The 27152-nt window shown below is 32.3% G+C and overlaps 1 protein-coding gene across 4 annotated transcripts in view; it reads right to left on the bottom strand.

The window, feature by feature from the left end:
• Tet (Ten-Eleven Translocation (TET) family protein) overlaps positions 1–27152 on the bottom strand; it is a 141001-nt gene that overhangs the window by 10721 nt on the left and 103128 nt on the right. For 3 of the 4 annotated variants that reach the window (XM_068774729.1, XM_068774726.1, XM_068774727.1), the window contains 2 exons: positions 6382–6561; positions 154–223 (listed from right to left, as the gene is read on the bottom strand). In XM_068774729.1, the coding sequence (XP_068630830.1) occupies positions 154–223; positions 6382–6411 (100 nt within the window). In that variant the 5' untranslated portion in view covers positions 6412–6561. Of the gene's footprint in view, positions 1–153; positions 224–6381; positions 6580–27152 lie in introns of all 4 variants that reach the window. The other variant, XM_068774725.1, reaches the window with a different exon arrangement.

The raw sequence follows: 27152 nt of genomic DNA, 5'->3' as shown, positions 1-27152 counted from the left end.
GTTCTTGTATTAAAAAATAGTTTTATTTTGTACTACGAGTTAATTAAAATTTATGTATGCGTTAAAAACTTATTTTATGAAAAGTTTTGTTAGATATAAAATTTAGTTGTGTTTATTATTTGGCTATGTTTAATATGTTACATTTTACATTACCTTGTGTTGGATCAGTCTGCCACGTTGTTGGAAATCTGTTGGGATCTCCTGCATAGAACGGCATCGGCGCCTGTGAACGAACAGAAATATTGTATATATTATTATTGATAGCAGAAGATAGCTAAACAAATGACCGATGTGGCCTCTATTCGGTCATTAAACCGGTCGTAACTGACCGATGTCGATCGTAAAATAATAAGTACGTGTTAACTTTAGAGGCAGAACTTATGATAACGCATTTCGTTATCGTGGGTGTCTAAATACGCGTTGAGGCGTGAGTAACGGCTGCAGTTATCACATTAGCCGAGGTAGGAAAAATAATAAGCAGTCGTATGTAATGTGTGGTATAGCATATACGTTTAGTCACTTTGTAAATAATAAAAAATATACCTAAGTAAAAAAATAGACACCAAAATAATAAAACAACGCAGTCAAATATGATAGTCCGATTCGTATTATACTTGAAACCACTATATAAAGTCTTACAAAGTTCTAGACATCCTAAGGTAGAACAAGTGGATGTCATGACCCATAGAATTAAGAAGGACACAAGTAGAAGACAGAATGTGCTAACCATGCAAAAATATAACTTAAGGCTATTGATTCATTACATGTTTGCTATAATTTTGTCAGGTTTTTCAAAAATTTTCTATGTTAATCGTAACAGAAAATTGAAATCACGGAAAAACGCATATATGCAAACGTTATATTAAAGATTTCCTATGTACTGGCTATAAATATATGTGACGTTATATAGATTTTTGCCTATGTACTGATTAATCACAGTATCTCTGGATTCACAAGTCTTTGATATTTGATTTTGGTAGGAATAGTCCTTTCGCTGAGTAAATGCCTGAAAGTGGTTTGAGGGGGTGGACAATAAGTTCACGAAACGAATGAGGGATGCCTAGTCGTAATAAATAATTTTTTAATGTACCTGGAATTATAAATTCCGATTTTCATCTGAAGAGCTCAATAATTTTCGGTATTTTTACCAAACGTGACATGAATTTACCTTTTTTAGGACTATACCGGTATTTCATGACTCTTTTGAATATTATTAAAGAAGCGATTTTATTACTAAATAATTTAAAAATATTTTCGAAAATAAAAACACCAGTTTATTTTGTCAAAATGAGATATTAATTTGACTATTTGATTTGTTTCATCATTTTTTTATGATTTTTGTTCGTGTTCATGTACATTATGTTGATGATTCTAAAATGAATTTAAAAATAATGAACTAGGAATTATAATTTCCTATTTTTTTCTAGTTTGTTTAATTTGAATATTGTTAACAGATTTTTACTTAAACAAATTGTCTTAAAATTAAATTATTGAATCTAATTATATTAAATTAGAACCGAGACGATATTGCGACGAAATTTAATAAGTTCGTGTAAAAGATAGGCGCAATTAAATGAGACAATCTCCGGATAATATTTCCTTTAATCTTTTTGCCTTGTAATAAAAAGAATTGAAATAAAATTTCTCCGCGTTCTTTGATCATACTCAAGATTTAACCGTCTGCAAACGTGTGCAGGTTATTGAGTTTTCATTATACATTAAAGTGCTCTTATAAACTTCGTACGTAATTAAAAATAAACTTCCTTTACAAATACGAGAGTCCCGGCTCGATGTGAGCAGGTACGAGTTTTTTTTTTAACATACATTAAACTTTAAATATTAAATTTCGTGGTACACACGGGCGCCGATTGCGCTTTGATAGCGTTGTTTAAAATAAACTTATTCTTTCTTATACAAAGCAAATATTATGCCTAACTTTGTTATAATGGTTTTTATAACAAAAAACTTTTCCCAGCATATATGGATAAGATAAACTGTTATTTGTTAGACGCTGCTAAATATGATACAGCCGCGGAAATAATGTTTTTTTTTTCTGAATAAAATATTATCTTTATTTTTGCGACCTATTATAATCTGTATTTATAATCTATACATAAGAGATATTACTTTTGTACTGACTCATCACGATATTTCTAGAACCAAAAGGCTTAGGAACTTGAAATTTAGTAGAAATATTCCTTAAGCCAAGTAGAGATCAGCTTAGAACGGATTTTTACTAATTTATACCCACACGGTGGTTGAGGGGGCCTTGAAACTACAGCTCTTTCATATAAAACTTGTCCAGAATTTTTCTGGTTAATTATTTAATTAAAGATACCTAAAAGTTTTTCTGATTATAACACAGTGTTGTAAGAGTGAGAGAGTTGGAATCGTTAATTCTATACATGCGTTAATAGAGTTCACGTCTATATTTGAACATTCATGTGAACATTACAGACGCGGGGGCGTGTGATTAAAACTTAAACACGTACTCTGTTTAATTAATTTATTATTTATCTACATGTGTGTAATTATAACTTCCAAATCGCGCCTTCAATTCATACTTTTATAAATAAATTATAATCATGTTTTACGCAACGTTATATTATGTAAAACGCTATAACGTGGTCTCTCGTGGCCCCAGGCATGAAGACATTCGTAGACAAACAAAAGTGACCGACATAGTCCACCGAATTAGCTAGTTGAAGTAGCAGTTTGCAGATCACAGCGCTCAGAACATATGGCCGAGGTCATAAGGTCCTGAAGTGAAGCCCACGGACAAACAGAGACAAATATGTATACATATAGAACTACTAGCTGATCCCGCAAACGTTGTTTTGCTATGTATGTTATTTCTAGGAAAAAAAATTTTAGTTTAATAAAAATAAAATTTCTATAAAGAAAAAGGGTTGATAGTAGAGGGATGAAAATTTAGGGTTGTATGTATTTTTGTATGCTGTATCATAAAAAAGTAAAAATAAAAAATTTTGTCTAAAAAATAAAAAAATAGGGGTGGACTACCATTTACATTTAGGGGGATAAAAAGTAGATGTCCGATTCTCCACCCTGGCCGAAATGCACGCTAAGATTCACGAAAATTGGTCGAGCCGTTTCGGAGGAGTTCAATCACGCACACAGTCACACGAGAATTTTATATATTAGATAGTATTCTATTTCAACAATAATAAGTTTGTGACGCTAAAAAAACCTAACTGTAAAGCCTTTCGGTTTTACTACCATCAGTGGCGTGATGTGCTTTGCCCAAAGCCATTTCAAACAAGCATTTCCTCGAGCTATGTCTGTACTAGCTCTTAAGCCAGCATGAAATTCAAATAATCTTTGTCACACTATGGAACTTTCCTATGGGAGTCCCATAGCTATGAACTCTATGAATTATTTTTTCACTTCAAACCGAGACATAAACAATATCATCGTCTGTAGTTTTAGACAAATAGCATTTATCTCAATGCATTAATTAAGTTCTATACTTGCAATAACAAATATAAAACACAAACCACATATTTTCCCTTCGTGTAAATGCATTCTTAGATTGTTATTACTAACCAATGAGGTAGGTAATGGATTTTTTATTAATTTTAACTGCTATTTTTATTTCGAACTTAAAAAATAGCAGCAGCTATTTCGCAATAAGTTCTATCGCAACAATTGGACTGCTATAAATTCTTGAGGCAACGCGCCAATGGCCCAAGTTGGGCGACGAACTGAACAAAAAAAACCTAACGTTCGCGCGCGCTATACTTAATTGATTTTGTGCCATTAAATTGTATTTTATTTCTTTTACAATGCCAAAGTGAATTTATAGAAACAGTATTGAGAATCGATTATTTTATATTCGTTACGGGCAGGCAAATAATATTATTAATAATAGCCTCTAATAATCGCATTTATAATAATATACTATGACAACGAAAAACGATATGAAAATAATCCTGCGAATTACCACGTTTGTTGTGTCATAAATTTGTATTTATGATTTAGGCAGCGATTCAATAGTATACAGCGCCCTCTACCAAAAAATTTCCGCACTTCACAACACCTTCATCTTTGGGAGACCGGACCGGGAAGTAATATAGTTTCTGCGTATGTCAATATTTGATTTGGAAGCTCATTGGGTACGTGAAAGACGTATACTAGATTTATAGTAAAAGGTTGTTGATAATGAAAGTTAATATATTTTTGATTAGAAATAAAAAATTGTTAAAAATGTAGTCGTGAGACTTTAGCTTAAGAAAGCGACATTACTTACCTGTCCTCCTAATATAATCTATGCTATAAATTAGAAAAATGGTTAAATCAATGTTGTTGGCAACGAATAATTAAAAGCACGTTTCTAAGCTGTATCTCTAGCTGTCTTTAGCTATTTACAAACTCTGCCGTATTCGCTAACGAACTAAATTAAGTGACGTCGAACCGCATGAAAGTTGATTCCTCCGAGAAATAAATACAATTAAACGTGGAACTCGATTACAATCATCAAACAGTCCCCCAACAATGTTTTATTTCGCGCAACAACACAATACGCTCTGAGATAAACAAATTACCCGAGTTGAGCGAAGACGACGACTTTTATTTAAATAAGAAATATTTTCTCTTAACCTAATTAAAGTGCTTGGTATCGTAGAAAGCTGTATTCAAGTTTATGTTATAAAAGAAATACTAATTACGCCTTGATGATAAATTATCGGGGTACTCTTTTTAATATTATTAATATTAATTAATGATCTTTATAGCCATTCTTTTAAGAGATAACAGAAATTATATGTTACATATACTTGCCGTATATATTTGAATTTACTTCGACTTATTATTCTTATAATATTTTCTCTTTCATTTTATTAATATATTTAAGTATGCTAGTATAGTTATTCTATGTATGAAAGTTACGATATATTTTTTTAACGGTACCTAGAATTTTTAACGTATTGCGATTAGCGCCATCTATTTGCGAATTAGTAAAACTTCAGTCTCGATTAGTGTACATATATGCCAACAGATGGCCCTGATATTTTTAAAATTAAGTTTAAACGTTATATGAGAAAAGACAAAGATAATGTAGATAATCGTTAGTGTCTTACAATAGACATCAGTAAAAGAAAATGTTAATTACAAATAAATGTTGTAATATTTATTTTTTAGGTTAGGTTAGGTTAGGTATTTAGGTTTCGTAACGGATTATTAAGGCAGCTAAGCTCAATTTACTAGTTGATACGATGATCTTGAGAATGCTTAGTTAGGTAACATTATTGTTTTTTAATCGCCTTATCATATAATTACAGTTTAAGCGAAGGAAATTGTTTAATGAGGTTCAATTTAGTTTGTTAATTCTTATGACCGTGTTAACAGAACCTATTAACTTAAGAAGAAAAATTATACTTAATTTATAATTTTAATGTTATAAGCAATAATATTTAGTCTAATAGGTCGGCGGTTGCAATCATTTTGATCTGATAATAATCATATCGAACCTAGGCGCAATTTGTAACAGTGTAAGTATTCTATGTTGAACTAATTTGGTAAAATATCTAAGTAACAGCTCAAACTGAGGTTTTCGAGCGAGCCTATTAAATGAGTTACTTAATAAAAAGTAGCTATGATCCGAAGAAACTGTCAAAATTGCTACGGCTTTGAATGGTGACTTCAATTCATAAAAAAAATTAAACCGTTTTCAAAATTTTTTTACAAGAAAATTTTCGGATTCTTTATTTAAAACTAAGTTCAAAATGGCAAAACACGTTGTTATACAGTTGACAAACAAAATATGCAAATAATATAAATATTAATATTTTAAGGTATTTTATAAAATCCGTAGTTATTTAAAGGGAGTAATAATATTACTACATACAAAACGAAATAAAAGTATATATATACTCTTTAAATAACCTTTACGTATTTATGGCCAAATGAAAAGGAATCGTTTATTAAAAGAGATAGGAAATAATTGCCTTTGAGGATAAATGTTTAGCGATTATACGAAAGTCAATCACATAGCCAGCGGATTGGAAAGTTGAAGTGGGCAGATCGCAGAACAGATGCGGCTTTAAGGCTCTGGACTAGAGACCACAGACCGTCAAGCGCACCGTATTACGTCCACCAGGGAACTCACATGGTTGACATTGTTAAGGTCATTGAAAGGTGTCGGATACAGGCCAGTTCTCATGTCCTATGTCCTGCTGAGGATATCCTACGACTGAAATGGTTGTGATGATGTAGCATCTGTCTAGTATAAACACACAGGAATACCTAGGACAGTTTTGATAGGCGTAAAAGATCTGTATACATATTTTATATATATTTTTTGTTGATAATAGAGATGTTGTGGACGTTCTTAGGCTGGGATAATGTTTCGATGTATGCACTTACCATGGGTTGGCTGGGATGCTCCTGCTTCATGGCGGGCGTGGCTGCAGGTGCTGGGCTGGGTGCAGCAGGCGCCTGAGGCGCTGGAGATGGAGATGCGGCCGCCGGTACTCCGGGGCTCAGACCAGGTACACCTGGCACCGGCACCACACTGCCGCCGAGAGGTTTCCGCCCTCTGTAGCTCTGTAACGAGAAAGTCATCTGTTTCTATGCAAATCATAACCACGATATCCCCAAATATAACTTAAAGTACTTAAAACAAATGGTGAATTATATGATTTAACGGATCTAACCGATACCCAAGTGGAGATCATTAGCATATATTAAGTATAAGATTAAATCCGATTGGTGTTGGACGCTGTTAGCATTTCTGGCTTTTACAGCTTCTTTAGACTCAGGCCCCGCGGATCCGACATTCGTGAGCTAATAAATTATGAAAAGTCTACGTCAGTTGCGTCGCCTGATGTATTGTATTTACTAATTTTTATAAAAAATTTCAAAAGGTGTGATCCTTTTCTCTTAAGACATTTTATTTAAAGTAAGTTATAAATTTTTTCTACATGCATAACAATGGTTTAAAAATATTAAGGTGTAAGTAAAGATAGGTCTATTATATCATTTTCTAGACTCTTTAAAATAACCTAATCAAATCACTCGTCATCTATTTAAAAAAATCCGAATTTGTTTGTAATTTCTCGGGTCAGGTCGATTTGTGTCTATTCTATTCTAGTATACGTCAATGCCAGAAGCGTCTAACTCGCTAAATAAAAATCAAAATGAGCTCCCCTATGATTTAAAATAAAGGTCCAAGTTATCCATACGTGTCTTTATCTGAGAAGTACTCACACAGTAAAATCAGTTGAATTCATTTGTCGATCAGTTTCAATAACTAATTCAATAGTTAGAACAGTTCGTTTTGAACTGATCTATTAATGCTAGGTTCATCGTAAAAACACGTATGATAAAGTACTGAAGTTTGTAAGAGTGTGTACTGAATGCTGTAAGAGTCAGAATAGTTAATAACAAATATGAAGTAAATGCACTTATGCTATCTATGTGTTTAACGCTGCGATATCATTCGATTCGCAAGCCCTGTGGTCGATGAAGCTGTGACACCCCCACGAGGCTAATACCGACGTCAACAAGAAACCAACTAATTTAATTAAATCAAATTGATAATATCAATTAAGTAGTTTATTTGTAAATTTTATACAGGATGATTGGTAATAGGTGTAAGGGAGTGAATGTATAGCATTTACACATAGAGCCAATGATCCTGTTCAATAGATTCCGACCTATGTAGTGATTGCGATATCTTTGGAGCCCGGCTTATAGGATTGAAATTTATATATTATATTATTTTCACGAATGTTGATAGTCATGTAAGAAGGTATATTACAAAGTTCATTAATTTAAAATCTAGTATAAAATGTATTTGTAATGGTTATTTACGTATAGAAAATGTATATTTGTCTTCGTTACAGCGTTTCAAGGTTAAATAATCAAAATTTATACATGGCCGTTGTAATTCTATAAATTAAAGATCTCTCAAGGGCAGCGCGAAGGTCCCGAACCAAGGTAGCGGCGCGTCATTATTATGCGCGGAGTAAACACGGAAAATGATTTGAATATCTAACACATTTCGTGCATGTTTACAATAAAAACTGTTTAAATATAGATCCGAAACTCATTTCGCGGATTATTTAAAGTAAATCTTTTTAAATTATAAATCAAAATGTCTTTATTCATGCAAGCCTTTACAAACACTTGTCAATTATTTTCAAAAATTAAAACTTCACTCGAAATGCTGATCTGTTGAGAAGAACCGACTAGAAACTCAACAGTTTATTTTTTTTAAATGAAATTTAACAATGTTTGATGCATACATTATAACATCAACCTAACAAATGAATAAAAAAACCAATCAACGATGAACTAAAAACTATTAAATGATTTTACAAAATTTATTTAACAATGTACTTTTAATTTTAGAATTAAAATTAAGAAAAAATGTTGAATTTTATAATATAATAATAGCTGCATGTTATTGATCACGAGGAAAAGAAATGCGATATGGAATTAGCGTTTATTTGATATTGATTTTTTTTTATTTATATACACTCTTTTTATAATTTGTGTAATGGCGGACTTAATGTCTTCAGATATTATCTACCAGTTAACTCAAGGTGGTAAAGGAACAACTATAAGACTGGTGCGTAATTGTTATATTAAAAATATTTAATTATAAAACTAATGTTATATTTTCATGTATACTTTATATTATAAAATTCTAAGAAATTGTTCCCATGTCTATGGTCTATTACATTAATTTTTGATTCTACGAAGTCCACCGCGTGTTTCTAAAAACCGGTACAGGCCATGTCATAGGATAAACAAAAACAATCAACAGAATAAAGAGAATCCATCGAATATAATAGATCAGGTGACCTAAGTTACTAAATACATAATATATTTATTTAAATAAACATGGTTTGATTTCGCCATTTCTTATACATTTGCTATCTATTTTCATAAAAATAATGCCACACCAACACTGATTTTTAATCTATATTAACAATAAGAAGGACACCTTACTAATTAAGAGTTTCCGGAATTCTGTTTTTAAATTCTTGAATAAAGCATGTCTATTATATATAGTGTATTTTATAAACTAAATCAAAATTTTATTGTTAATTTATAATCTATGACGTTACATTTTGACATATGTCAAAATATTACCACTAAAGAAAAAATAAAAATAGGTTATTAGTGTCTCAATTCCTTTGGCTATAAGTACTGCACGCAAGAAAAATAAATTAACTGTTTGGTTTGTTTGGTTGAATTTATTTTTTGTTTATTAGTGACTTTAACAGAAAGTTTGATTAGTATTAAAGAGAATTTATCTGTAATATGTTGAAAGTATTATAATAATAATATAAAAGATAAATTAATTACAAACAAATTAAAAAAATCGTACGTAATAAACATAGGCCTGTGGATGGCGTGATTTGTTCCTCATACGAGCCGATATAATTATTAAATTGGTAATAGATATTTTGAAATTACATCGTGTACGTTATTACAGTGAAATGCGTCTTATTATGTGTTATTTGTAGGCGAACGAGAGGGTGCTATTATAAGAAAATCACGAGCGAATAGAGCTTGCTTAGTAATCTAGCTTAATTGTTTAAATGTTATAATTTTGTGATAGCCGTGCAGGCCAGAGGAATGATGGCTTAGTGATTAAAGGCAGTAACTTAGGCTTCGATTCTCGGCGATAGCATTGTATACATATATAAACTCATTAGATAAATATTAAAAATTCTTTTAAACTCTAAAATTTAACAATTATCACCGGATCATCATGATAAAAAATTAAGGTGTCGTTGTAGTTCCAGCCCATTGACGGCCTCTATTAGGAAAAGGCCTCCCCCAAAGATATCGAGGGGGGATATACCACAATCGCCGCGATTGATAGGCGGGTCGGCGATTGTAGTGTGGTACGCAGTCGACGCTGCTGGTCATCCTCTAGAAACTTGTTTGTGAGCAGTGTCAATCCTATATAATTAATGCACAAAATGTGAAATGTATAACATTATATCGATGGAATCGAATCTGCGACCTGTTACTGTTAATTTAAGAGTACTACCTAATTTATATAACGAACGACGAACCTAAAAGCGATACTCCTAGTGCCACTGCAAACGGAGGCTTGAGCTCAGTTTCATTATCATTATCATTTTAGCCGTAAGATTTTTTCAGATAAACCTAGGTATCCTCCAAGGGACTTTTAACAAGAGAAAAAGAGAGTGGTTTGCATCATCTTTTGCTGCGTTTGCTCGTCTGTGGTCTCCAGTCCCGAACCTTAAAGTTTAAGCGGCCATCTGTTTGTCGCGCTATGTGGCCAATCCATTGCTGCTTCAACTTGCTAATTCACTAGGCTATGTGGGTTACATTCATTATTCTTCGGAGCTCTTCATTCCTTATTCAATCTTTTAGAAACTTCAAGCATCGCCATCTGGTTCATGGTTCGTGTGAGAGGCTATGATTTTACTTATTCTTCTTCTGTTTAGCCGATGGACGTCTACTGCAAGATATATACCGCCTCCGAAAATTGCCATAATTACCGATCCTGTGCTGCACGCATCATACATACATCATCGGTCTACCTAATGGAGGTCTACCCACGCCTCGTCTACCGGCTCGTGGTCAAGAACCTTTCGGCCCCAAAAACCATTGGTTGCACGAGCCATTTGCCTCATTGCCATAATTAAAATCAATTTGTTCTTATTTTATTTTTGTTATTCAGTGCTAACCGAATAGCACAAAAATAAATAGTTGTAGTTTCTTGCGCTATCTTGTTGTTAAAAATTCTAACAGTTATTTATAATGGTAAACAAATGCAATTGGGAAATGTTTTATTGCGGTAATTACTTATGGTTATTTGTGTTCTAAGATTAATACTAAAGCATATATATAATGATAACGAAGGTAAATATAATATATATGTTTAAGGCTATCCTTGTTTACGTTTCCGTGTCAGAATTGGAAGAGTTATTAGATGCTTCCATTATTTAGTACTGGTATTAAAAAAAAAACACTAGATATTTTAAGGGACTAAGCATTTATCTATTAAATTTGACATGATGCGTTCTCTTTCAGTTGTAGTCGACACTGATATGATTTTCTTAAGGGTTCTTATTAAAATAATATAATTTATGACTATTACTAAATTTTACATTCATTCCTGCTTGTCTACTTTTTTATATTTAAAATTACTGCCTAAGCGCCACAGATCGTAAATGCTATGAAGTTTAAAACAATGCCCGGCTAGTTTATCAAAACATTCTGCAGTAGATTCATTTTTGAGAAGGTCCAGTAAGGTAAAGGTGGTATAGTTGTCATAAGTTAAAAGGCAATAGTCTAACTCACTTAGTTTTTACTCATGTCATTAAGAAGTAGACAATCTGTGATTTAGTTACTTCTGCTCGTTTTTTTTTTACCCGCTTACTCGCATTTCGGAAAAGTATCGTGTGAAAATTTCTTTCGATATTATTACGGCTTATACCAACGCATCATCTTTTTATAAACATGCGTTCAAAGACTCGATTCCAGTCTTTTGTTTCTAAACACTAATCTATCAATACTAATAATGACGTGAATAAACAATTGTGATTTTTTTGTGACAGATGGGTAGTGTTTCTCTACTGGCATGTAGATTCTGTATGTTTTAGGAGGCAGAGCATAGATGGCGCTTTTCTTAAATCTTTATACACTCGGCTTGTGTATACATATTATTTTACTACCGGATTAAAATATTCTGTTCTTAATGCGAAAAAAAAGATTTTTTGTTAGATTTCTAAAGATGTTTATTAATATAATAAACATCTTTAGAAATCGCAAAAGCAAGTGATGTAAAGGAAACAATTTTGTCGGCAGCTGTGTAGCCAAATTTCATGCTGCGATGATTTCGAATAAGCGCATTATATCATCATTGTTATTTAATTCCGCGCACGTAAGTAGAGACGTTTTAAAAACGCGTAGCTCATAAATACTATATTATATTTTAATTTGGAACCAATCACATATTGAAATAAATATGCTTGATTTCGTTTCATAGTGTATATATTCGTGAATAAAGATCGCAAACTGAACTTTTGAAACTTACATGCTTTTAGCACTCCATCAGATTAAACCTATCAAAGCTATAAATGCCAATATTTATGTTGCGACTGTTTTAAATTTATATTTTTACTTTCTTTCCTACAAGATAAAACTGAATGTCGTAAATATTTGACCTAAATATATTGTTATAAAAGTAAGTTAAAGCTTATTTTTTTAAATTTCTTTATAAAAAAATATATTTTGTAATTCCAGCCTAGAAACAGATTAAAATGTTACAAGAGAAGTTTGCATTATATGACATTACAATGTAACAGTATTACCTACATTCCTATATCTTTAGGTCATCTTTGTTTGTAAAGAAATAATTATGAATGCCTCTTTACAATACTGAATAACGTTAACATCTGCTACAAAAGGAGCAATGTATATTCAATTATCGAAGTTATCGCATATTTATATCGGCAACAAATTGCAGGTTGACTGTACTTAACATTAGCTTAATTCGTCTTTTGTGTGTATTTTGTGAAGTAACTTTCAGCGTATTTGTGCTATACAATAATTTGTTGCAATATGTTCCAAGCTTTATACTTAAAGCGATATCTATACATTCCTTCTCTTATAACTTAAGACATATTATTCACTAAAAAATAATCGTTTATTGAATTATTTGTAATGTTTTCAATAATAGGTCATGTCGACTCATTCAACTATGAACAGATTAAAGTCAGTAATTTTGAAGGTTACGAGCTTATAATAAAGGATCTATTTTCATCGTTATTATCATTTAACCGTAGAACGTACGGAACATATTTTTACGCCCCTGTTATTGGGGGCGTCCCGTACATATCCCTGTCTTGGGTACAAAGTTTTTCACTTAATAATTTTTTTATTTTCAACCTCATATTTTGTCCTTCACAGTATCTTCCAAACATCTTTCTGCTGGACATAGGTCCCTTTTATAAATTTTTTATAAGACCAATCGGAAGCGACCTGTATCGAACATCTTCCGATAAACTTAACAGGGTCTCTGTTCACCTTTTGAATGGACGTCATCCACTCCGTCATGCCTCCTGTGCGCTATGTAGCTCAATTCAACTTGGTAACCATCTGCGCTATCTTGGTTATTTTAGTTTGTCTACGGATCTCCTCGTTTCTGTATTGTTTTACCTTCGTATTTCCAAAATAAAAATATAAATTGTTGTTTAAAATATCTCAAGGCGTGTACACACTCCCACGCCGTTCATTAAACAATAAGTCAAAATTCAGGCCTCTACTAAGGTCGTCCATTAACTGTAAACAAAAGGCCCATTGTGCCGTCTCTAACTTGGCCGCTGTGTACACACTGCCTTTGTCCGATTTCGAGCAACCGCTTCTACGTTTAATTTTTATTGTCGTCAGATAATACATAGAATTAGTGAGTCGTCATTTCATATATTATTAAAATGGTACGAGTGGACCTATGCTAATTATTTATCTCTACTTGGCGATGCTCTCGGTGTGGGAAAAAGATAAAAAAAACTGCACGCAATATGGTTACTATGTTTTCTACTTTTTTTTGTCGGATTTTTTATATCGGTCTTTTTGTATTCACGGACTCTTCTGCTTCGTGAAGTCAGCTCCGATGAAGCTGTAAAAGCCCCCGGACTAACAGCAACAACTTCAACCGAGAATAAATAAGTAATCATAGCGATCTTGGGTAACCTAAGCCCAGTTGTGGGCGCCTATTGACATGATGATGAGAGTTATGATTGATTTGACAGATGAGTTTATTTTCTAATAGCGATAGACAAAGATTTCTATCACGATATATAATAAAGCATCGTATATAAAGGCAACGCACTCCGTGCAAGGTCACCGCATCTTTGATCTTCTTGGCTCCAAATCAAAACGTATAAATCGTCAATTTTGTGCGACTCGCGAATTAATTCCGCCGCTAGTCGACCATTGTTTGGCTTTCGCTTATGATATGTGGCCGGTGTATTTCATTTTGATTTACGTGACTGGTGCCAATTGTTTAGCATAGTTTAAATAGTAATGCGATGCGAAATGGAGCTTTAACGGCGATTGTTACCTTGTTGCAGAATTATATAAATACATATTTATTTATTCATATTCTTAATTTACATAGGTTCATTTACATGTATCTAACATACACATTACTAAATAAATGCCATATACATATAGCGGTAATGCTTTACAAATTTGAGGTAACAAGGCACAATTAAGCTGGAGAGCTGTAATTATATTTATAAAGGTTTCTCTATCAAAAACGATGGTTATACTATTTATTTATTTATTTAAATTATTATCCACCAATGATCGTTTACAGTGATCATGTCCATGTCATGAAGAATTCCAGAGTTCCCTTAAACGTAACGTCCTGAAGGGATAAGAGTCCACAATAAACTCACGCACAACAAGTTTGTTTTAGGACTGTTACACATATACACATAATACCCGCTTAGCACTCCTAAATAAAAACCCTCTCGTGGGAGCCTTTGAGTTTAGTCATTTTATAGATCGTTCACTGAAGCGATCTAAAAACGGCCTCCTAATCCAGTAAAATAGAGCTTTGTAATTTTAAAAGAGGTCTTAGTCTAGGCCCCCCCTGCGCCGTGCCACTTCAAAACTGCGGAATCTGCAAATGCCATGTGGCAGCAGTGGTTCCGGTTCAAAAAAAAGCTTGTTTTTTTGGTCACTTTCACAATATCCTTAATACAATAGTAGGGCAATTCATTTTAAAGATCTGTTATTACTTTGTTATAGGATTTTTTTAAAAGAATATTTTTAAGAACTCGTAGCTTTGGAACTTGTAGTATGAGAGACATTCATTTGTTCCTAAGGATTTCGTAGGTCCTCCACAATACTGGATGTATACCGAAGGAAATTTAATGGATAGGAATCTTACATAACCTTCTTCTCAACCTCCTTCAATACTTTGTAACAAGGACGCATGTATTAATGTTCCCTCTGATTCGCAGCCAATTTCTCATTATAAAATAACTTTTCATAAATTGTCGTTTACGTTTCAAGGAGAAGTGCGAAGATTTTTCATGTGCGCTCATAAATCAAATAGTCTGACAGAATTTTGTTAAAATCTAAAACAGTGCAGACGTTGTTTCATATTTTAACGCCAGGTTACATGGCAAGTATTTATTGTTGTAAATATAATAAATTGTGAAGCTATTAAAACGTAAGAACTAAAATACGTTCAGCGTTATTTGTAAGTCTGTCGGAAGGTGTTAGAACGACTTTTAAATTGTAGCTCAGATTTTAACAGTAATAATAATTTTTGACATGATTTCTGTTTACCTATTTTATTTCTTGGTTGAACATTATTATGAAGGATATAAAATAAGGATGGCTCTTGTGTGTATGTCAATCTCACATCTGAGAAACAAATTTTGTTAGAAAAGACTTTTTAAAATAAGAAGACAAGTCATAAACTAGGGAATGACCCGCAACCAATGAAATCTTTCTAAATTAAAGTCAATCTCAGTTACCTATATCATATCCTAAAACGTATAGAGGCATTTTTGACGCGAACTGAATATAGCGCATTATGGAAGTTACAAATTTTTGGAATTTTATATCCATTCACCGATTCTCTCAAAAATTTCTTCTTTAGGTTCTCTAGGTAAACCTTCTTCAGGGTTATTTATCACAATGCCAATACTGATTCTAATAGTTATTAATATAAGCCCTACTTAAAATGTTGCGTTGTCTAAAAACTGGAACACGGTAATGAAACACGCTACTTCTTAACACTTGGCTAAAAGCCATCTAGTCGATTTCTTGAAATAAAGAACATATTCACTATTTTTTACCTTTTTTTCCGAATTGCGTCACATAGATTCACTCGTATATGGCCATTCAGTTGATATTGATATAGTAAGATTTTGTAAGGTCTGAATATAGATGGATTTTGTATTAAAGTAAGCTAACATCACGAGTTTATTAACCTACTTTTAAATTATCAATATCATTTAAACGTTCACCATTGGACATAGGGTACCTCCAGGGTTTTCTGTCTAGGTCTCCTGTTTACCATGTGGTTTAGGACTGGCTTGGGCCGTCAGGCCCTGCCGCTATGTAGCATGCTCACTGTCACTACAATTTGCCAATCCGTTTAGGCTATGTCAGTTTATGTCGTTATTGTCGTTCATCTGCACTATTTTGAAATTAAAAAAAGACGTAATCTATCTAAGATTTTCTCCTTAGGTTTTTCGCGAAACAATTGACATATTCAAACAACTAAGATATTTTTATTAACTTACGGGTAGTTAGCATTCCATGATTAAGTTTCTTTAGTTTTAAAATATTATCGTCTTTGCCTCGGATATTGGAATTTATTGTTTTAATAATATCGTAGTGAGATAGAGCAAGGATTATTCTATTAGGATGTCCAATTACTGTATTAAGTTACCTCCATTTAACAAGGAAATGAAAGTAATTGGTGTTTTTAATAACTGTGCTAATAAATTAAGGAACGTTCGTTTGAAGAAATGAATTTGCGGCTAAAAAATTGACTTTTTTAAATGCTACAGATTTGTAAATTTTTATGACATTTATATGACTCAGAGAAATCTTAGTTATATATACAAAAGGCCAGCAGTGAATAAGATATTATTCAAAATTTTTTAACAGATCATCTTAGCGATATACCGTTCAAATTAAGAACAGATAAAAAATATATTATACAGTGATTTTCAATCTGTGCCTCTAACCTTAATTGTCGAGTAACTGGCTGAAGAAAAAAAAATTTCCTACGATATCGTAATTTTTTTATAAAGTTTGTCAAATCAATGTGACACTTTTGAAGTTTATATATATTTTTAAAACTATAAATGAGATAGTTAAAGAGTGCATCCGTTGATAATAAATAGAGGTGCTAAAATAAACAAAATCATCATCGTGAAACTTGCCAATTTTTGTCTGTCTGTGTCTAGAATTTAGAAAAGATTTAAAACACTACTGTCTTAAATGGACGTACTACTAAAAGTTTAACCTGTACTGGAATTGCACTCAAGCGATGGTAGTCATCGACGCGGTACGCCCTCATTTGATAAGGTTATCGTACGCCATGCGATGGGTAGCTGTCTAAAATAATTAATCGTCCACCATGCCATCGCTCCGTTAAATGGGACACGATAAATTTAACTTCAAGTTTATTTTCCACGTTTAAACTTACGACGAAATATGTACGAGCGGTTGAACGCTAAAGAAACAGTCTTTCGTAAAACGAAACAAAAAGATAAAAAGTTAAAGAGTGGATGCTTTTTAAAAATTACTTTTCGGAGTCATGAAGGTTCTATAAGTTATTATACAGATAAAGATGATATAAGATAAAATTAATAAAACATTTATTTTTGTAACTCATCATGACAGCTGATAGATGTCCACTGCAAGGCATAGGTCTATCCAAAATACTGCCACAATGACCGTCTTGTTGCCCGCATTCGTAAGATTTATAAATGAGTTATTAAAATGAATCAGCTAAACTATACGTTCACACCATAATAGCTCTTTATAGATATAAGATCTCTAAATCCAACCACCCTGTATAAAAGTTTAAATAAATGTTTAAGTATAGATATTCAAAACTAACCATAAACAATATCGATTTCTTTGTCCGGGCCTCAGTTGTAAGAATGCCTGGTAAAAAATCCTGCAGGAATATAACAATAATAGGTTTCATATGAATAAGTCTACGCGTGCAATATTTTTGGGAATAAAAAATGTGAATACAGCAATAAATGGGGCTCTTTATAAAAATGTTATTCGCGTTCCCGCGCGGCCGATTCAAAATGGAGGGAAACGCTGATTTCGCGGGAAAATTTATCGTTTCGGTACGCTTTTGTTTAGCTTTTAAAATTGTTTATTCTGTTGTTTATCGCGTTAATACGTGTGTAGATGCGATTTTATTTAAACAAAAATTGTTAGGGATAGTGTCATTTGTATACCAACATTGTAAAAAAAAATACTGTAAGAAACATGCTGTATTGTTTGAACATCGCTTTATAGGTCATTTCATCAATTTAGCAGTTATATTTTACGTTCATTATTTTTAAATTGTTAAATTTAGTTAGCATGTGAGCTTTTTGGCATTGATTTAAAAAAATGTTGATTAATTATTTATTATTACTCTTTTGAATTAATTTACTTCAAGAAAAATGTGCCTCGAACAATCTTTATTTCTGTAAATAATGTTTATTTACAAAGTTATCATTATAAGAAACGGGAGATATTTTCCACGAGCTCGTACGTGACAATAAAGGCGATTTATTTAAATTTTAATCAACAAAATTACACACGATCGTTATTTCCACACAACGATCGTATTTTAAATGCGACATTTACAATTTTCGCGTATTTAGTTTGGCAGCGCGCGTTTACGACTGGAATTAAACTCGATTTTACGATTTTTTATGACGTTTTACAACGCACGCGGAATAAAATTATAAAAACATTTTTATGCTATTTATACGAATAGCTCGTTAATTAACGTCAACATAATATAATAGCTTTTTGATAAATAAATATTTGTTTTTTTTTTTCACAATGAAGAAAGAGAAGAGATTGGAATTTTCTTTTACATGTTTTTGATAAAATGTGCCATTAATACTAAACATACTGCTTCTTTATGTATATACTCAGCATACTACTTAATTGTAGAAGTGATTATAGAAATGTCAAAATCAAAATTCAGTCTAAATAAATAGCCGTGTATCTGTCTATTAATTCGTACACAAAACTAGAAAACAAAGACGATTAATCATTGAAAAAATTAACGGAATAATATCATCGCTATTTACCATTTTGACTAATGGATTCTGAGAATAATCTACATAGTTTTAAAAGCCCAGATAGAGCAGACATTTTTGTTTGAATCTTTAAACAATTTTGATACTCTAGTCTCTAAAACTCTTTAAAGAATAAGAGACTAGAGTAACTTAGTTCAGTGAACATGGTGATATGTACAAATGTGGGCAAAAAAAACTACAGAAATATTAAATGTATATATATAAAGGCACGAACACTAATGTCTGTGGAATATAGATTCAATAAATGAATAAAAATCAGATTGATAGTGAACTAAAGATATACGATGCTAGAAACCTAGGATAATGATATGAGCGGTGAGACAGAAGAAGTTGCGATTGACGCACACGAGATATGAAAGAACAGATATTTGAGCTTTATCCTTCTTTATCCGCACATATACGCAGATGACTAGTATCTGCGCGCAAAAATAAACCATATATTTGTATAAAGAGATATTACAGTTATGTCTCTAAGTATTATACGGTAACTACCAAAACTTAAATGTCTATCTACAAAGATATACGTTGAAATGTGCAGGAAAAATAGAACTTTTGTATCCCAGAAACAAATATACTTAAGTTCACATAATTAAGTTCAATAGGTACGACCTAATTAACGAAGTAACTAGGAATAAATCCGTGATGAATTTGTATGCGATGGAGGTAGGAGGCAAGAGGTATAACAGAGTAATTTATTTATAACTTTCTGAAACATTTTGGTCGGTCATAAGCGAATATCAGCTTGATATCTGAAAACAGATATCTGAAACGGCTTTACAAAGTAGCGTTAGTAATATCATTTAAAACCGTCGGTGAAATTGTAGGTCAATGAATTGCCAGTAGGCCCCCGTAAATGTGCTACTCGGGTCATCATTCCTAGCACCGTACTAGGTATCTCTATTTACAACGCGATATACATATCACATGCTCGATGGATCTAAGGAACGAAGAGAACTTACATCTTTATACTATGCGCAATAGAAAATTTTCATAGTTTTTCGGATCATTTGGGCCTTGTATTAAATATTGGTTAAAAAAATAAATACTGCACTGTCTGAAGATGAAGGTCTTTAAAGGGACAAGGATATGTTGCCGGTGATGATTTGATATAAGACATGGTCTTTCACAGCCTTATATGAAGGTATAAAGTCACACAGAGAGCTATGCTGGGAGCTTTGCTGTGAGATCGCATCAGAAATGAGAAGATTTCCAGCTGTTCGTCTAAAGTAGCATTGAGTGGGGCACATTTCTCGTGCAACCGGCGGCCGCTGGGGTCAGTAACTTCTTGATCGGCTACCACAAGCCTGTAGACACGGCGTGAGTAGGCCTTCCAATAGTTGAACGGATGAGATAGTGAAGAACGGATGAAGAAATCGGAATGAAGGATGAAGAAGAACGGAAGAAATTCACCGGATACGAGCCACGTAAGACCGGTAATTGTGGCGACCTTTGAGGAAATGCCTATTGCTTAGCAATAGGAGTCTATCGGCTAACATCAATAAATACGATATTGGTTTTAAAACTACGAGTTATTAGAGACATAAAACAATATAAATTGCTTTAATTAAAGCTATTGTTACGTGAAATTATTCTCCTTTAGTAAGTACGCGTTTCATTTGTCAATGAAGCCGCTAAATTGAGTAAAGCACAGCAGGTTGAGGAACGGACTTTATCTATGGCCTCCATAGATAGTGCGAACTAAACGATTTCATTTAAATTATTAGGCGTTGTATTACACCGAAAAGCTATTCGGTTGCGCTGTGAATAATTTTAAAAAATTAACGTAATCCTTTTAATCGAAGACGTCCACTGTTGGATATAAATCTTCTCTATAGTAATAGCATTAGAACTGGTTAGAAGCTGCCTGTATTTAGCGTCTTCCGACGACCTTAATAAGGTCCGTAAAGACCTAAAATTCTGGAGTTAGGACCACGGATCGGTAACTTGTTGTACGTCTACGCACAAAGATAGAGACAATTTATATTTAATCCCGCTTTTACAGGTTATAAATAAAATCATTAACAGATAATAACACTGTAATTAAAACTTTGTATTTAGATAGTTCAGTAATTGTTCAAAATAGATAACGATCTTAATTTAAAGTTTAGATAGAATCTTACGAGAATTTCTATTAAGCACTTTTTATAAAACACGTTCAATGTATTTTTTTCTTTTCTAAACAATCTGCACCGTGAACAAATTGAAATAATATCTTTTTTTTTTTAATTAGCCTGTCGACCTTGTGGGAAATTAATTTATTCAAAAGAATCAACTTGTGCAAATAATAGAATATTTGTACAAATTATAAAGAACAATAGCGGGCGTTTGTTCGTTTAAATTAAATTTTCAATTGTTCGCCGCACACTAAACGACATCACGCACACGTGTATGCCATACCTGTGTGTGTATCGTAGCATAGACGTCTACTAGATGTGTGCGTTGATGGAATACTTACACAGGAGTATGGAGTGAAACACGTGTTGAGCCACGTTGGCCCGTATATTTATTCCTGCGCTAGGCGGGAGTGCTTTTTGGTACAAGCCACGAGCTCCCGGAATGCGGTTTCAGAGCTTTCGTAATTTGATACTTTGCGAATTATTGTATGAGAATAAATATAATCGTTTGTTTTTCGGACTTGTACAACAATATGAAATATTAGAAGGTTTTATAATAAAGATCTCGGTTTTGTATTGTTTTTTTGCTGACAAGTATGCCCTTCCCTTCCTTTTGTAAATATGACAGTTGCCTAAATATGTGTAAAACAACACTCAAATGTTGATATGTTGTATATGCTTCGCGTTGCGTAAAACATAAAAACTATAGTTTGGAAATATGATTTGTTTTTAACGAAAGCTTTCTCAGCCTCTGCAGTTCTTAGGCAATCTTTACTCAATAAAAGTAATATTAATGCTAAAGTTCAAGCTTCGATGCCGTATAGATACAAAGACATCGTGACGAGTCAGTAAATAGATGAAATCTCTCTCATATATGTATTAGAATCATTTCTTTTATTGTTTTAATGTCCTGCATAGCCTTTGAATAAAGTGTTTGATGTCACTTTTCGTAATAATTTCTAGCTTGACCCTCCACCACAAATGTCAAGCTAATAATTCGTATAAACAATCTGGTGGTAGTAACCTTTGTTTCAGAAGTTTTGATTTAAGATCATTAAAAAGTGCAACTAAAGTAAACAACATTGTTCAAAAATCTTTCGTTCGAAACCTTTATGTTCTAGAACCTTCTCCGCTTCAACTTCAGCCTTGCAACGGTTCGTCGAAATATAAAATTTTTCATATTTAAGTCGCATGTGCTACGCCTAGTGCGTGGCAGTCAGAGCCTGTACACTTGACAATAAAAACGAGACGCAAAACGGAGAGAAATACCGGAATATTTAACGTAACAAACTGTTTTTTAAAAATTCTAACGTCATCAGTCTTTTGATGATGTTCTTTTGTTTAACACTACCAGCCATAACCTTCCAAATTCAAAGTTATATCATGACCACTAAAAGTTTTCTTTACGGCCAGTTGCCTAAAACATTGTGATATATTTAATACTATTGTCTCTTCGATGAGACGTAAATAAAACATAATTAGATAATATTAACGTACGCTCAATCAAGAATATACGGTTACAGAAATAATAAATAACCCAACGATATAGGAAAAACTGTTTTAAATTTTGTATTACTAAATATTCAAATAGATTATTGTTAAATATTTTGTTAAATATTTAACAATAATCTATTTGAATAATCTATTAACAATAATCTATTTGTTAAATATTTTGTTAAAAATGGCCTTTCCGACTACAATAGAAAAAAAATAATGTAACATATTTCAGAGTGATCACTTTATACAATGTAATTGAATGAAAAAGCTTTCATCTGACAAATGAGATATGCATTTACTCCTTTAAAGCTTTTACACTAATAACCAATCATCCTGTATACCACACGTATACAGGGAGACGTACTAATATAACTCCAAGACGTTTATTGCTATGTATAAATGAGAATTCAAGAATGTAGCGCTATTGTTGAATTATTTTTATAGCAGAGCTATATTGGAAAAGGTCTGTAGTGTATTTAACAATATATCATATTATCTTCGGGATCTAGAATGGAGTTCTGCAGACAATATTATTGTAATGCTTGAATAAGCGCGTCTAGCAGAACGTCAACAGAAAGCATATTTCCGTTGCTAAATAGCAGTTAGAAAATATTATTATTCTTCGAATTGAAAGAAGTTATTTACTGAATTTAGCTATAACATAAGCAAAAGCGATTCATTTATAATTTGGTTTTATAAAATCCAGATTTGTACATTGATGTAGGTAAAAAATAAGTACGTATAAACCTAAACTCAAATAATAAGTAACGTTAATCTGCTATTTAGCATTTAGCAAAGGTGTTAACGTCCGCTGTTATATGTTCGTTATAAATAAAGTTGAATAAATAAATACGCTATAAATTCGTTATCAATTTTCCACACAGTGTTATTTTAACCTTTTGGTTAATTTTAGTCCGAAGTATACATACTATTTCAACGTCTATCGTATATTTGAAATGTAACAGGAAAACTATAACAAATCGACCTTGTAGTGTAGTGAGGTAAAAATAAACGAAATCTATGATCTATAATAACAATTTATACGTATTATAAAAAATAGCTATAAGCTTCATTTATTTTGGTGCAATAATTGAATGTTATTTTGTTTTATGATTTTACGTTAATTAAAGATATAATAACGAATAATATAGCATACAATTGTTTGCGAAATTCTTGTAAAGCGTTGACCCAGTGACATTTGGAAGCTTAGCGAATGTCATCGTATTTAAAAATACACTGCACTAACTACAAATATGTCGCATAATATAGAATTGTGTGAGAAACACACGCAAGATTTTATATGTAATTTCTTACAAATTCTATATTTTATTTTCTATTTGTAGTTTGATCACCAACTCATCAATAGCGTTATGATGGAAAAGTGTAACTGAGGGATAGGTAATAAATTTTTATGATAATATTATTCTTGTTTGTATGGAACATGACGCCAATTCAGATCAGATAATGTTATTGCGCCTCTTTTAGAGATCGCGTTTGCCGCCAAAAATAATCACAAAATATCATTGTGATGACAATAGTCATACTTTTTGATCGGGCTTATTGGTGACCAAGTGTTATTTAAAATAGCGAACCTCGGGAGATCTCTTAGACAAATAATTTTACCCGAGGATCGCTTAGACGAGCGCTCCATGTAGTGACTAGGCCCAAGGACCTCCTCGACTGGACCTCGGCTTAGGCTGTTACTCTTCGATATTACTTGTTGAGTTTTCTGACTTAAGCGCCTGAAAGGGCAGAACCTTATTTTAGCCGGCTGCTACTATCTGGCCGAAGAACGTATTTGTATTGCTTTGTGCACACTGAAATAACTACATTAATAGGTCAAACGATGTTACTACTAGTAAATGTATCAATTTTAATTTTTTTATTTAATATTCTTTATTGTACACGTTAGGATACATTTAGTTTTACAATAATATACAAAAAAGTACAAAGGACGGTCTTATCACACTAGCCAATCTCTTATAGACAACCATAGTAAGGAAAAGGTAGAAGTACAAATAATGGGTAATAAACGTGTACAAAATACAAATATATACAAACAAATCGTATATAAACATTTATACTTAAAATCATATTTAAAATTTTTCCAACGAACAGTGTGTATCGTATGATGAGGTGTTTAACTAATTTTTAACTTCATTTACTATTCGGTAAGATCGTTGTTTCCTCAAGTCTTACCTAAAAGTCCTTCACGTTAAATTTTTCGAGTGTATTAGAGCGGAAAGCAATTTTTTTTGTCATTCGATATTTACGAGCAATGAATTGTTTATGGCAAAAACAGGCGTTGTCTATGACTCATAAATAACGTCGACACGTCCCGCGCTTACTGCGCCACACGCTTACACAATGCTCTATTTACTTCATTAAGTGGTGGCTATAATGTGGTGATGATACTTCGTTTGACATTGGTGCTTATTATATTGTTGTCCATCATTCAGAACGGCGCTGGTCTATCATATGGTTTCGCTGTAAAATAGACCGATGGCCAGTGGTCCGCGTTCAGTGAATATTACCCAAATAATTAATAAGTTTGACGTACCTCGGAATAATTACGAAATATAATCATCTAATACTTCAGTCCTACCCATACATAAAAAACTACATAAAAATAAACCCCAATGTTATATACATATTAGTTTCATAAATTAGCTTTTTTATATCACTAAAAGTTACAAAAATAGCAATTTTTTTTAAAAGCCATTAATCATCGTTGTAATTAGATAACATGTGTATTTAATAAATTTGTCTATCCGTTAAAAGGCCGAAATACACCTTTTTCTTTCATATGCGGTTTCTACTTGGAACATTTTTTTACCAAAAGCCGAGGTCGAACAATTAGTCGGCGATTGACAGAAATTGAGATTGTTCAATCGAATGTAATGTTATGTAGCGACCCGAGCGGAGGCTTCTCCGGGAGCCTTTGACCTCCGTTATCTTTTACGGGATCTTAGGCTAGGTACCTTTTACACACCACCACCTCGAACCTGCGAAATCTACAAATGCTACCTTCTATCTAAAATGTCTTCTATTTAAATTTGATCTTATAGAAATATGGTAAGCATAGCTCTTTTACTCTTTCGTTATCTAAAAGTATATACGAATCGTAACCAGTCTAAGACACAACAATATAAAGATAAAAGAAGTAAGAACGCATTGAATAAACTCAAGTTTATTCGTGAAGGTGATTCGGGGTTGCTCTATTCCAAAAATCAACAATTTCCATTATGTTTTACATCACTGGCCTTTCATATGTAGAGATAAAAGAGGTCAGGTGTCTTTAATAAAGAAATTTAATTTGTTATAATATTATTATAATATCATCTTGATCCTGAAAATCTTTTTTTACGTTAATGTACAAAATATTTAGTTTATTGTTATAAAACTAAATAATATTGGAAAAATATTTACAAGGGCTAGTTAGGTAATATGACAATCGAGAGCAGAAATGACATGTTTTAATTATAATAAATAAATAAACATGCAATGTGACAAGAAACAGCGATAAGGTAGAAGTCAATAAAAATATCAAAATGTTTGAAATAAATAGTTTAAAATCATTTCTCAAATTTCGGCTTCATATTTGACGTTCACAATGTTTGTAAAGTTCTTTTCATTTATATAACTTATTACCGCATGAGATGTTTTAAATAACAAGCAAGGTTGCTATTATTGTCGTTTGATTGCAACTCTTAACCTTCCTAGTTCGAATCTATTGTGCCCCGGGATTGATTGCATCCGTACTGCGACGAAGCTCTTTAATCGATGTTTTTAAATTGAAGTATTACTTTAGTAATTTGAAAGAGCACATTTTTAAACTGACGTAGGTGTTTATTCGTCATTTATTTGAGAGAATAGTATTTTATTTATCTCACAATGCATTAACACAGGATATAATAAGAAATATGATGCAATAAGGAAAAGATGAAGTTCAAAGGGCCGTCTTATCGCAAACGGCAATTTCTTTCGGACAACCGTTGGATGGACTTGATTAATAAGTAATGATAGAGGAACCATCCGTTCACAAGTGATAGGATTATTTAAGATCATAAAAATAATACTTTTAAGAAAAATACAATTTTAATTTTGGACTTCAATTACATTGGACACTAACCTAATGTATATTTAAGCCTTATTAAAAAAATCTAAATAAAAAATGAATCGAAAAACAAAGTGAATCTAAATAAAAAAATATACAAAAAAATAACGACCTAAATACTTTTTTTATGAAAGTGTAGTAGTAACGAATATTTTAGTGGTTCTCTGTAAAATAGTAATTGTATTTGAAAATATATAATATTCAAATAATTTTAATGCGTCTTAAAAATAAATGATATATTAAGTATTATTAAGGATTTGATTATAACGTATGATATTAGTCCCAGGCAAGTTTCTACATATAATATTAATGACGTAAAAGAGTAAAAGTGGAACCTAAAAATAAACCAAGTGTAGCATTTGTTCTGGGAGCAGCCCAATTCTCTAGCTGCATCTGGGGTGCGCTGGGCAACGTTTAAGTTTCGCAAGTTTCGCGTCGGGACGTATCGATTTCCCGGCGAAGTATTGATGTTCACGTTGCTTTTACAACTTAAATATTCGACTGAGTATACGAAAGTATTTAGGCCGTTAAATATTATTTTATGACTAACGACGTCTCGCTTCCGACAAGTATAACTAATATTGTAAAAAAATTCAC

The sequence above is a fragment of the Battus philenor genome, unplaced genomic scaffold (assembly GCF_028537555.1).
Source record: "Battus philenor isolate CCGP_79_NKW_IND1 unplaced genomic scaffold, ilBatPhil1.0.hap1 SCAF_7, whole genome shotgun sequence".
NCBI classification, from domain to species: domain Eukaryota; kingdom Metazoa; phylum Arthropoda; class Insecta; order Lepidoptera; family Papilionidae; genus Battus; species Battus philenor.
This window is presented reverse-complemented; position numbering and strand designations above follow the sequence as displayed.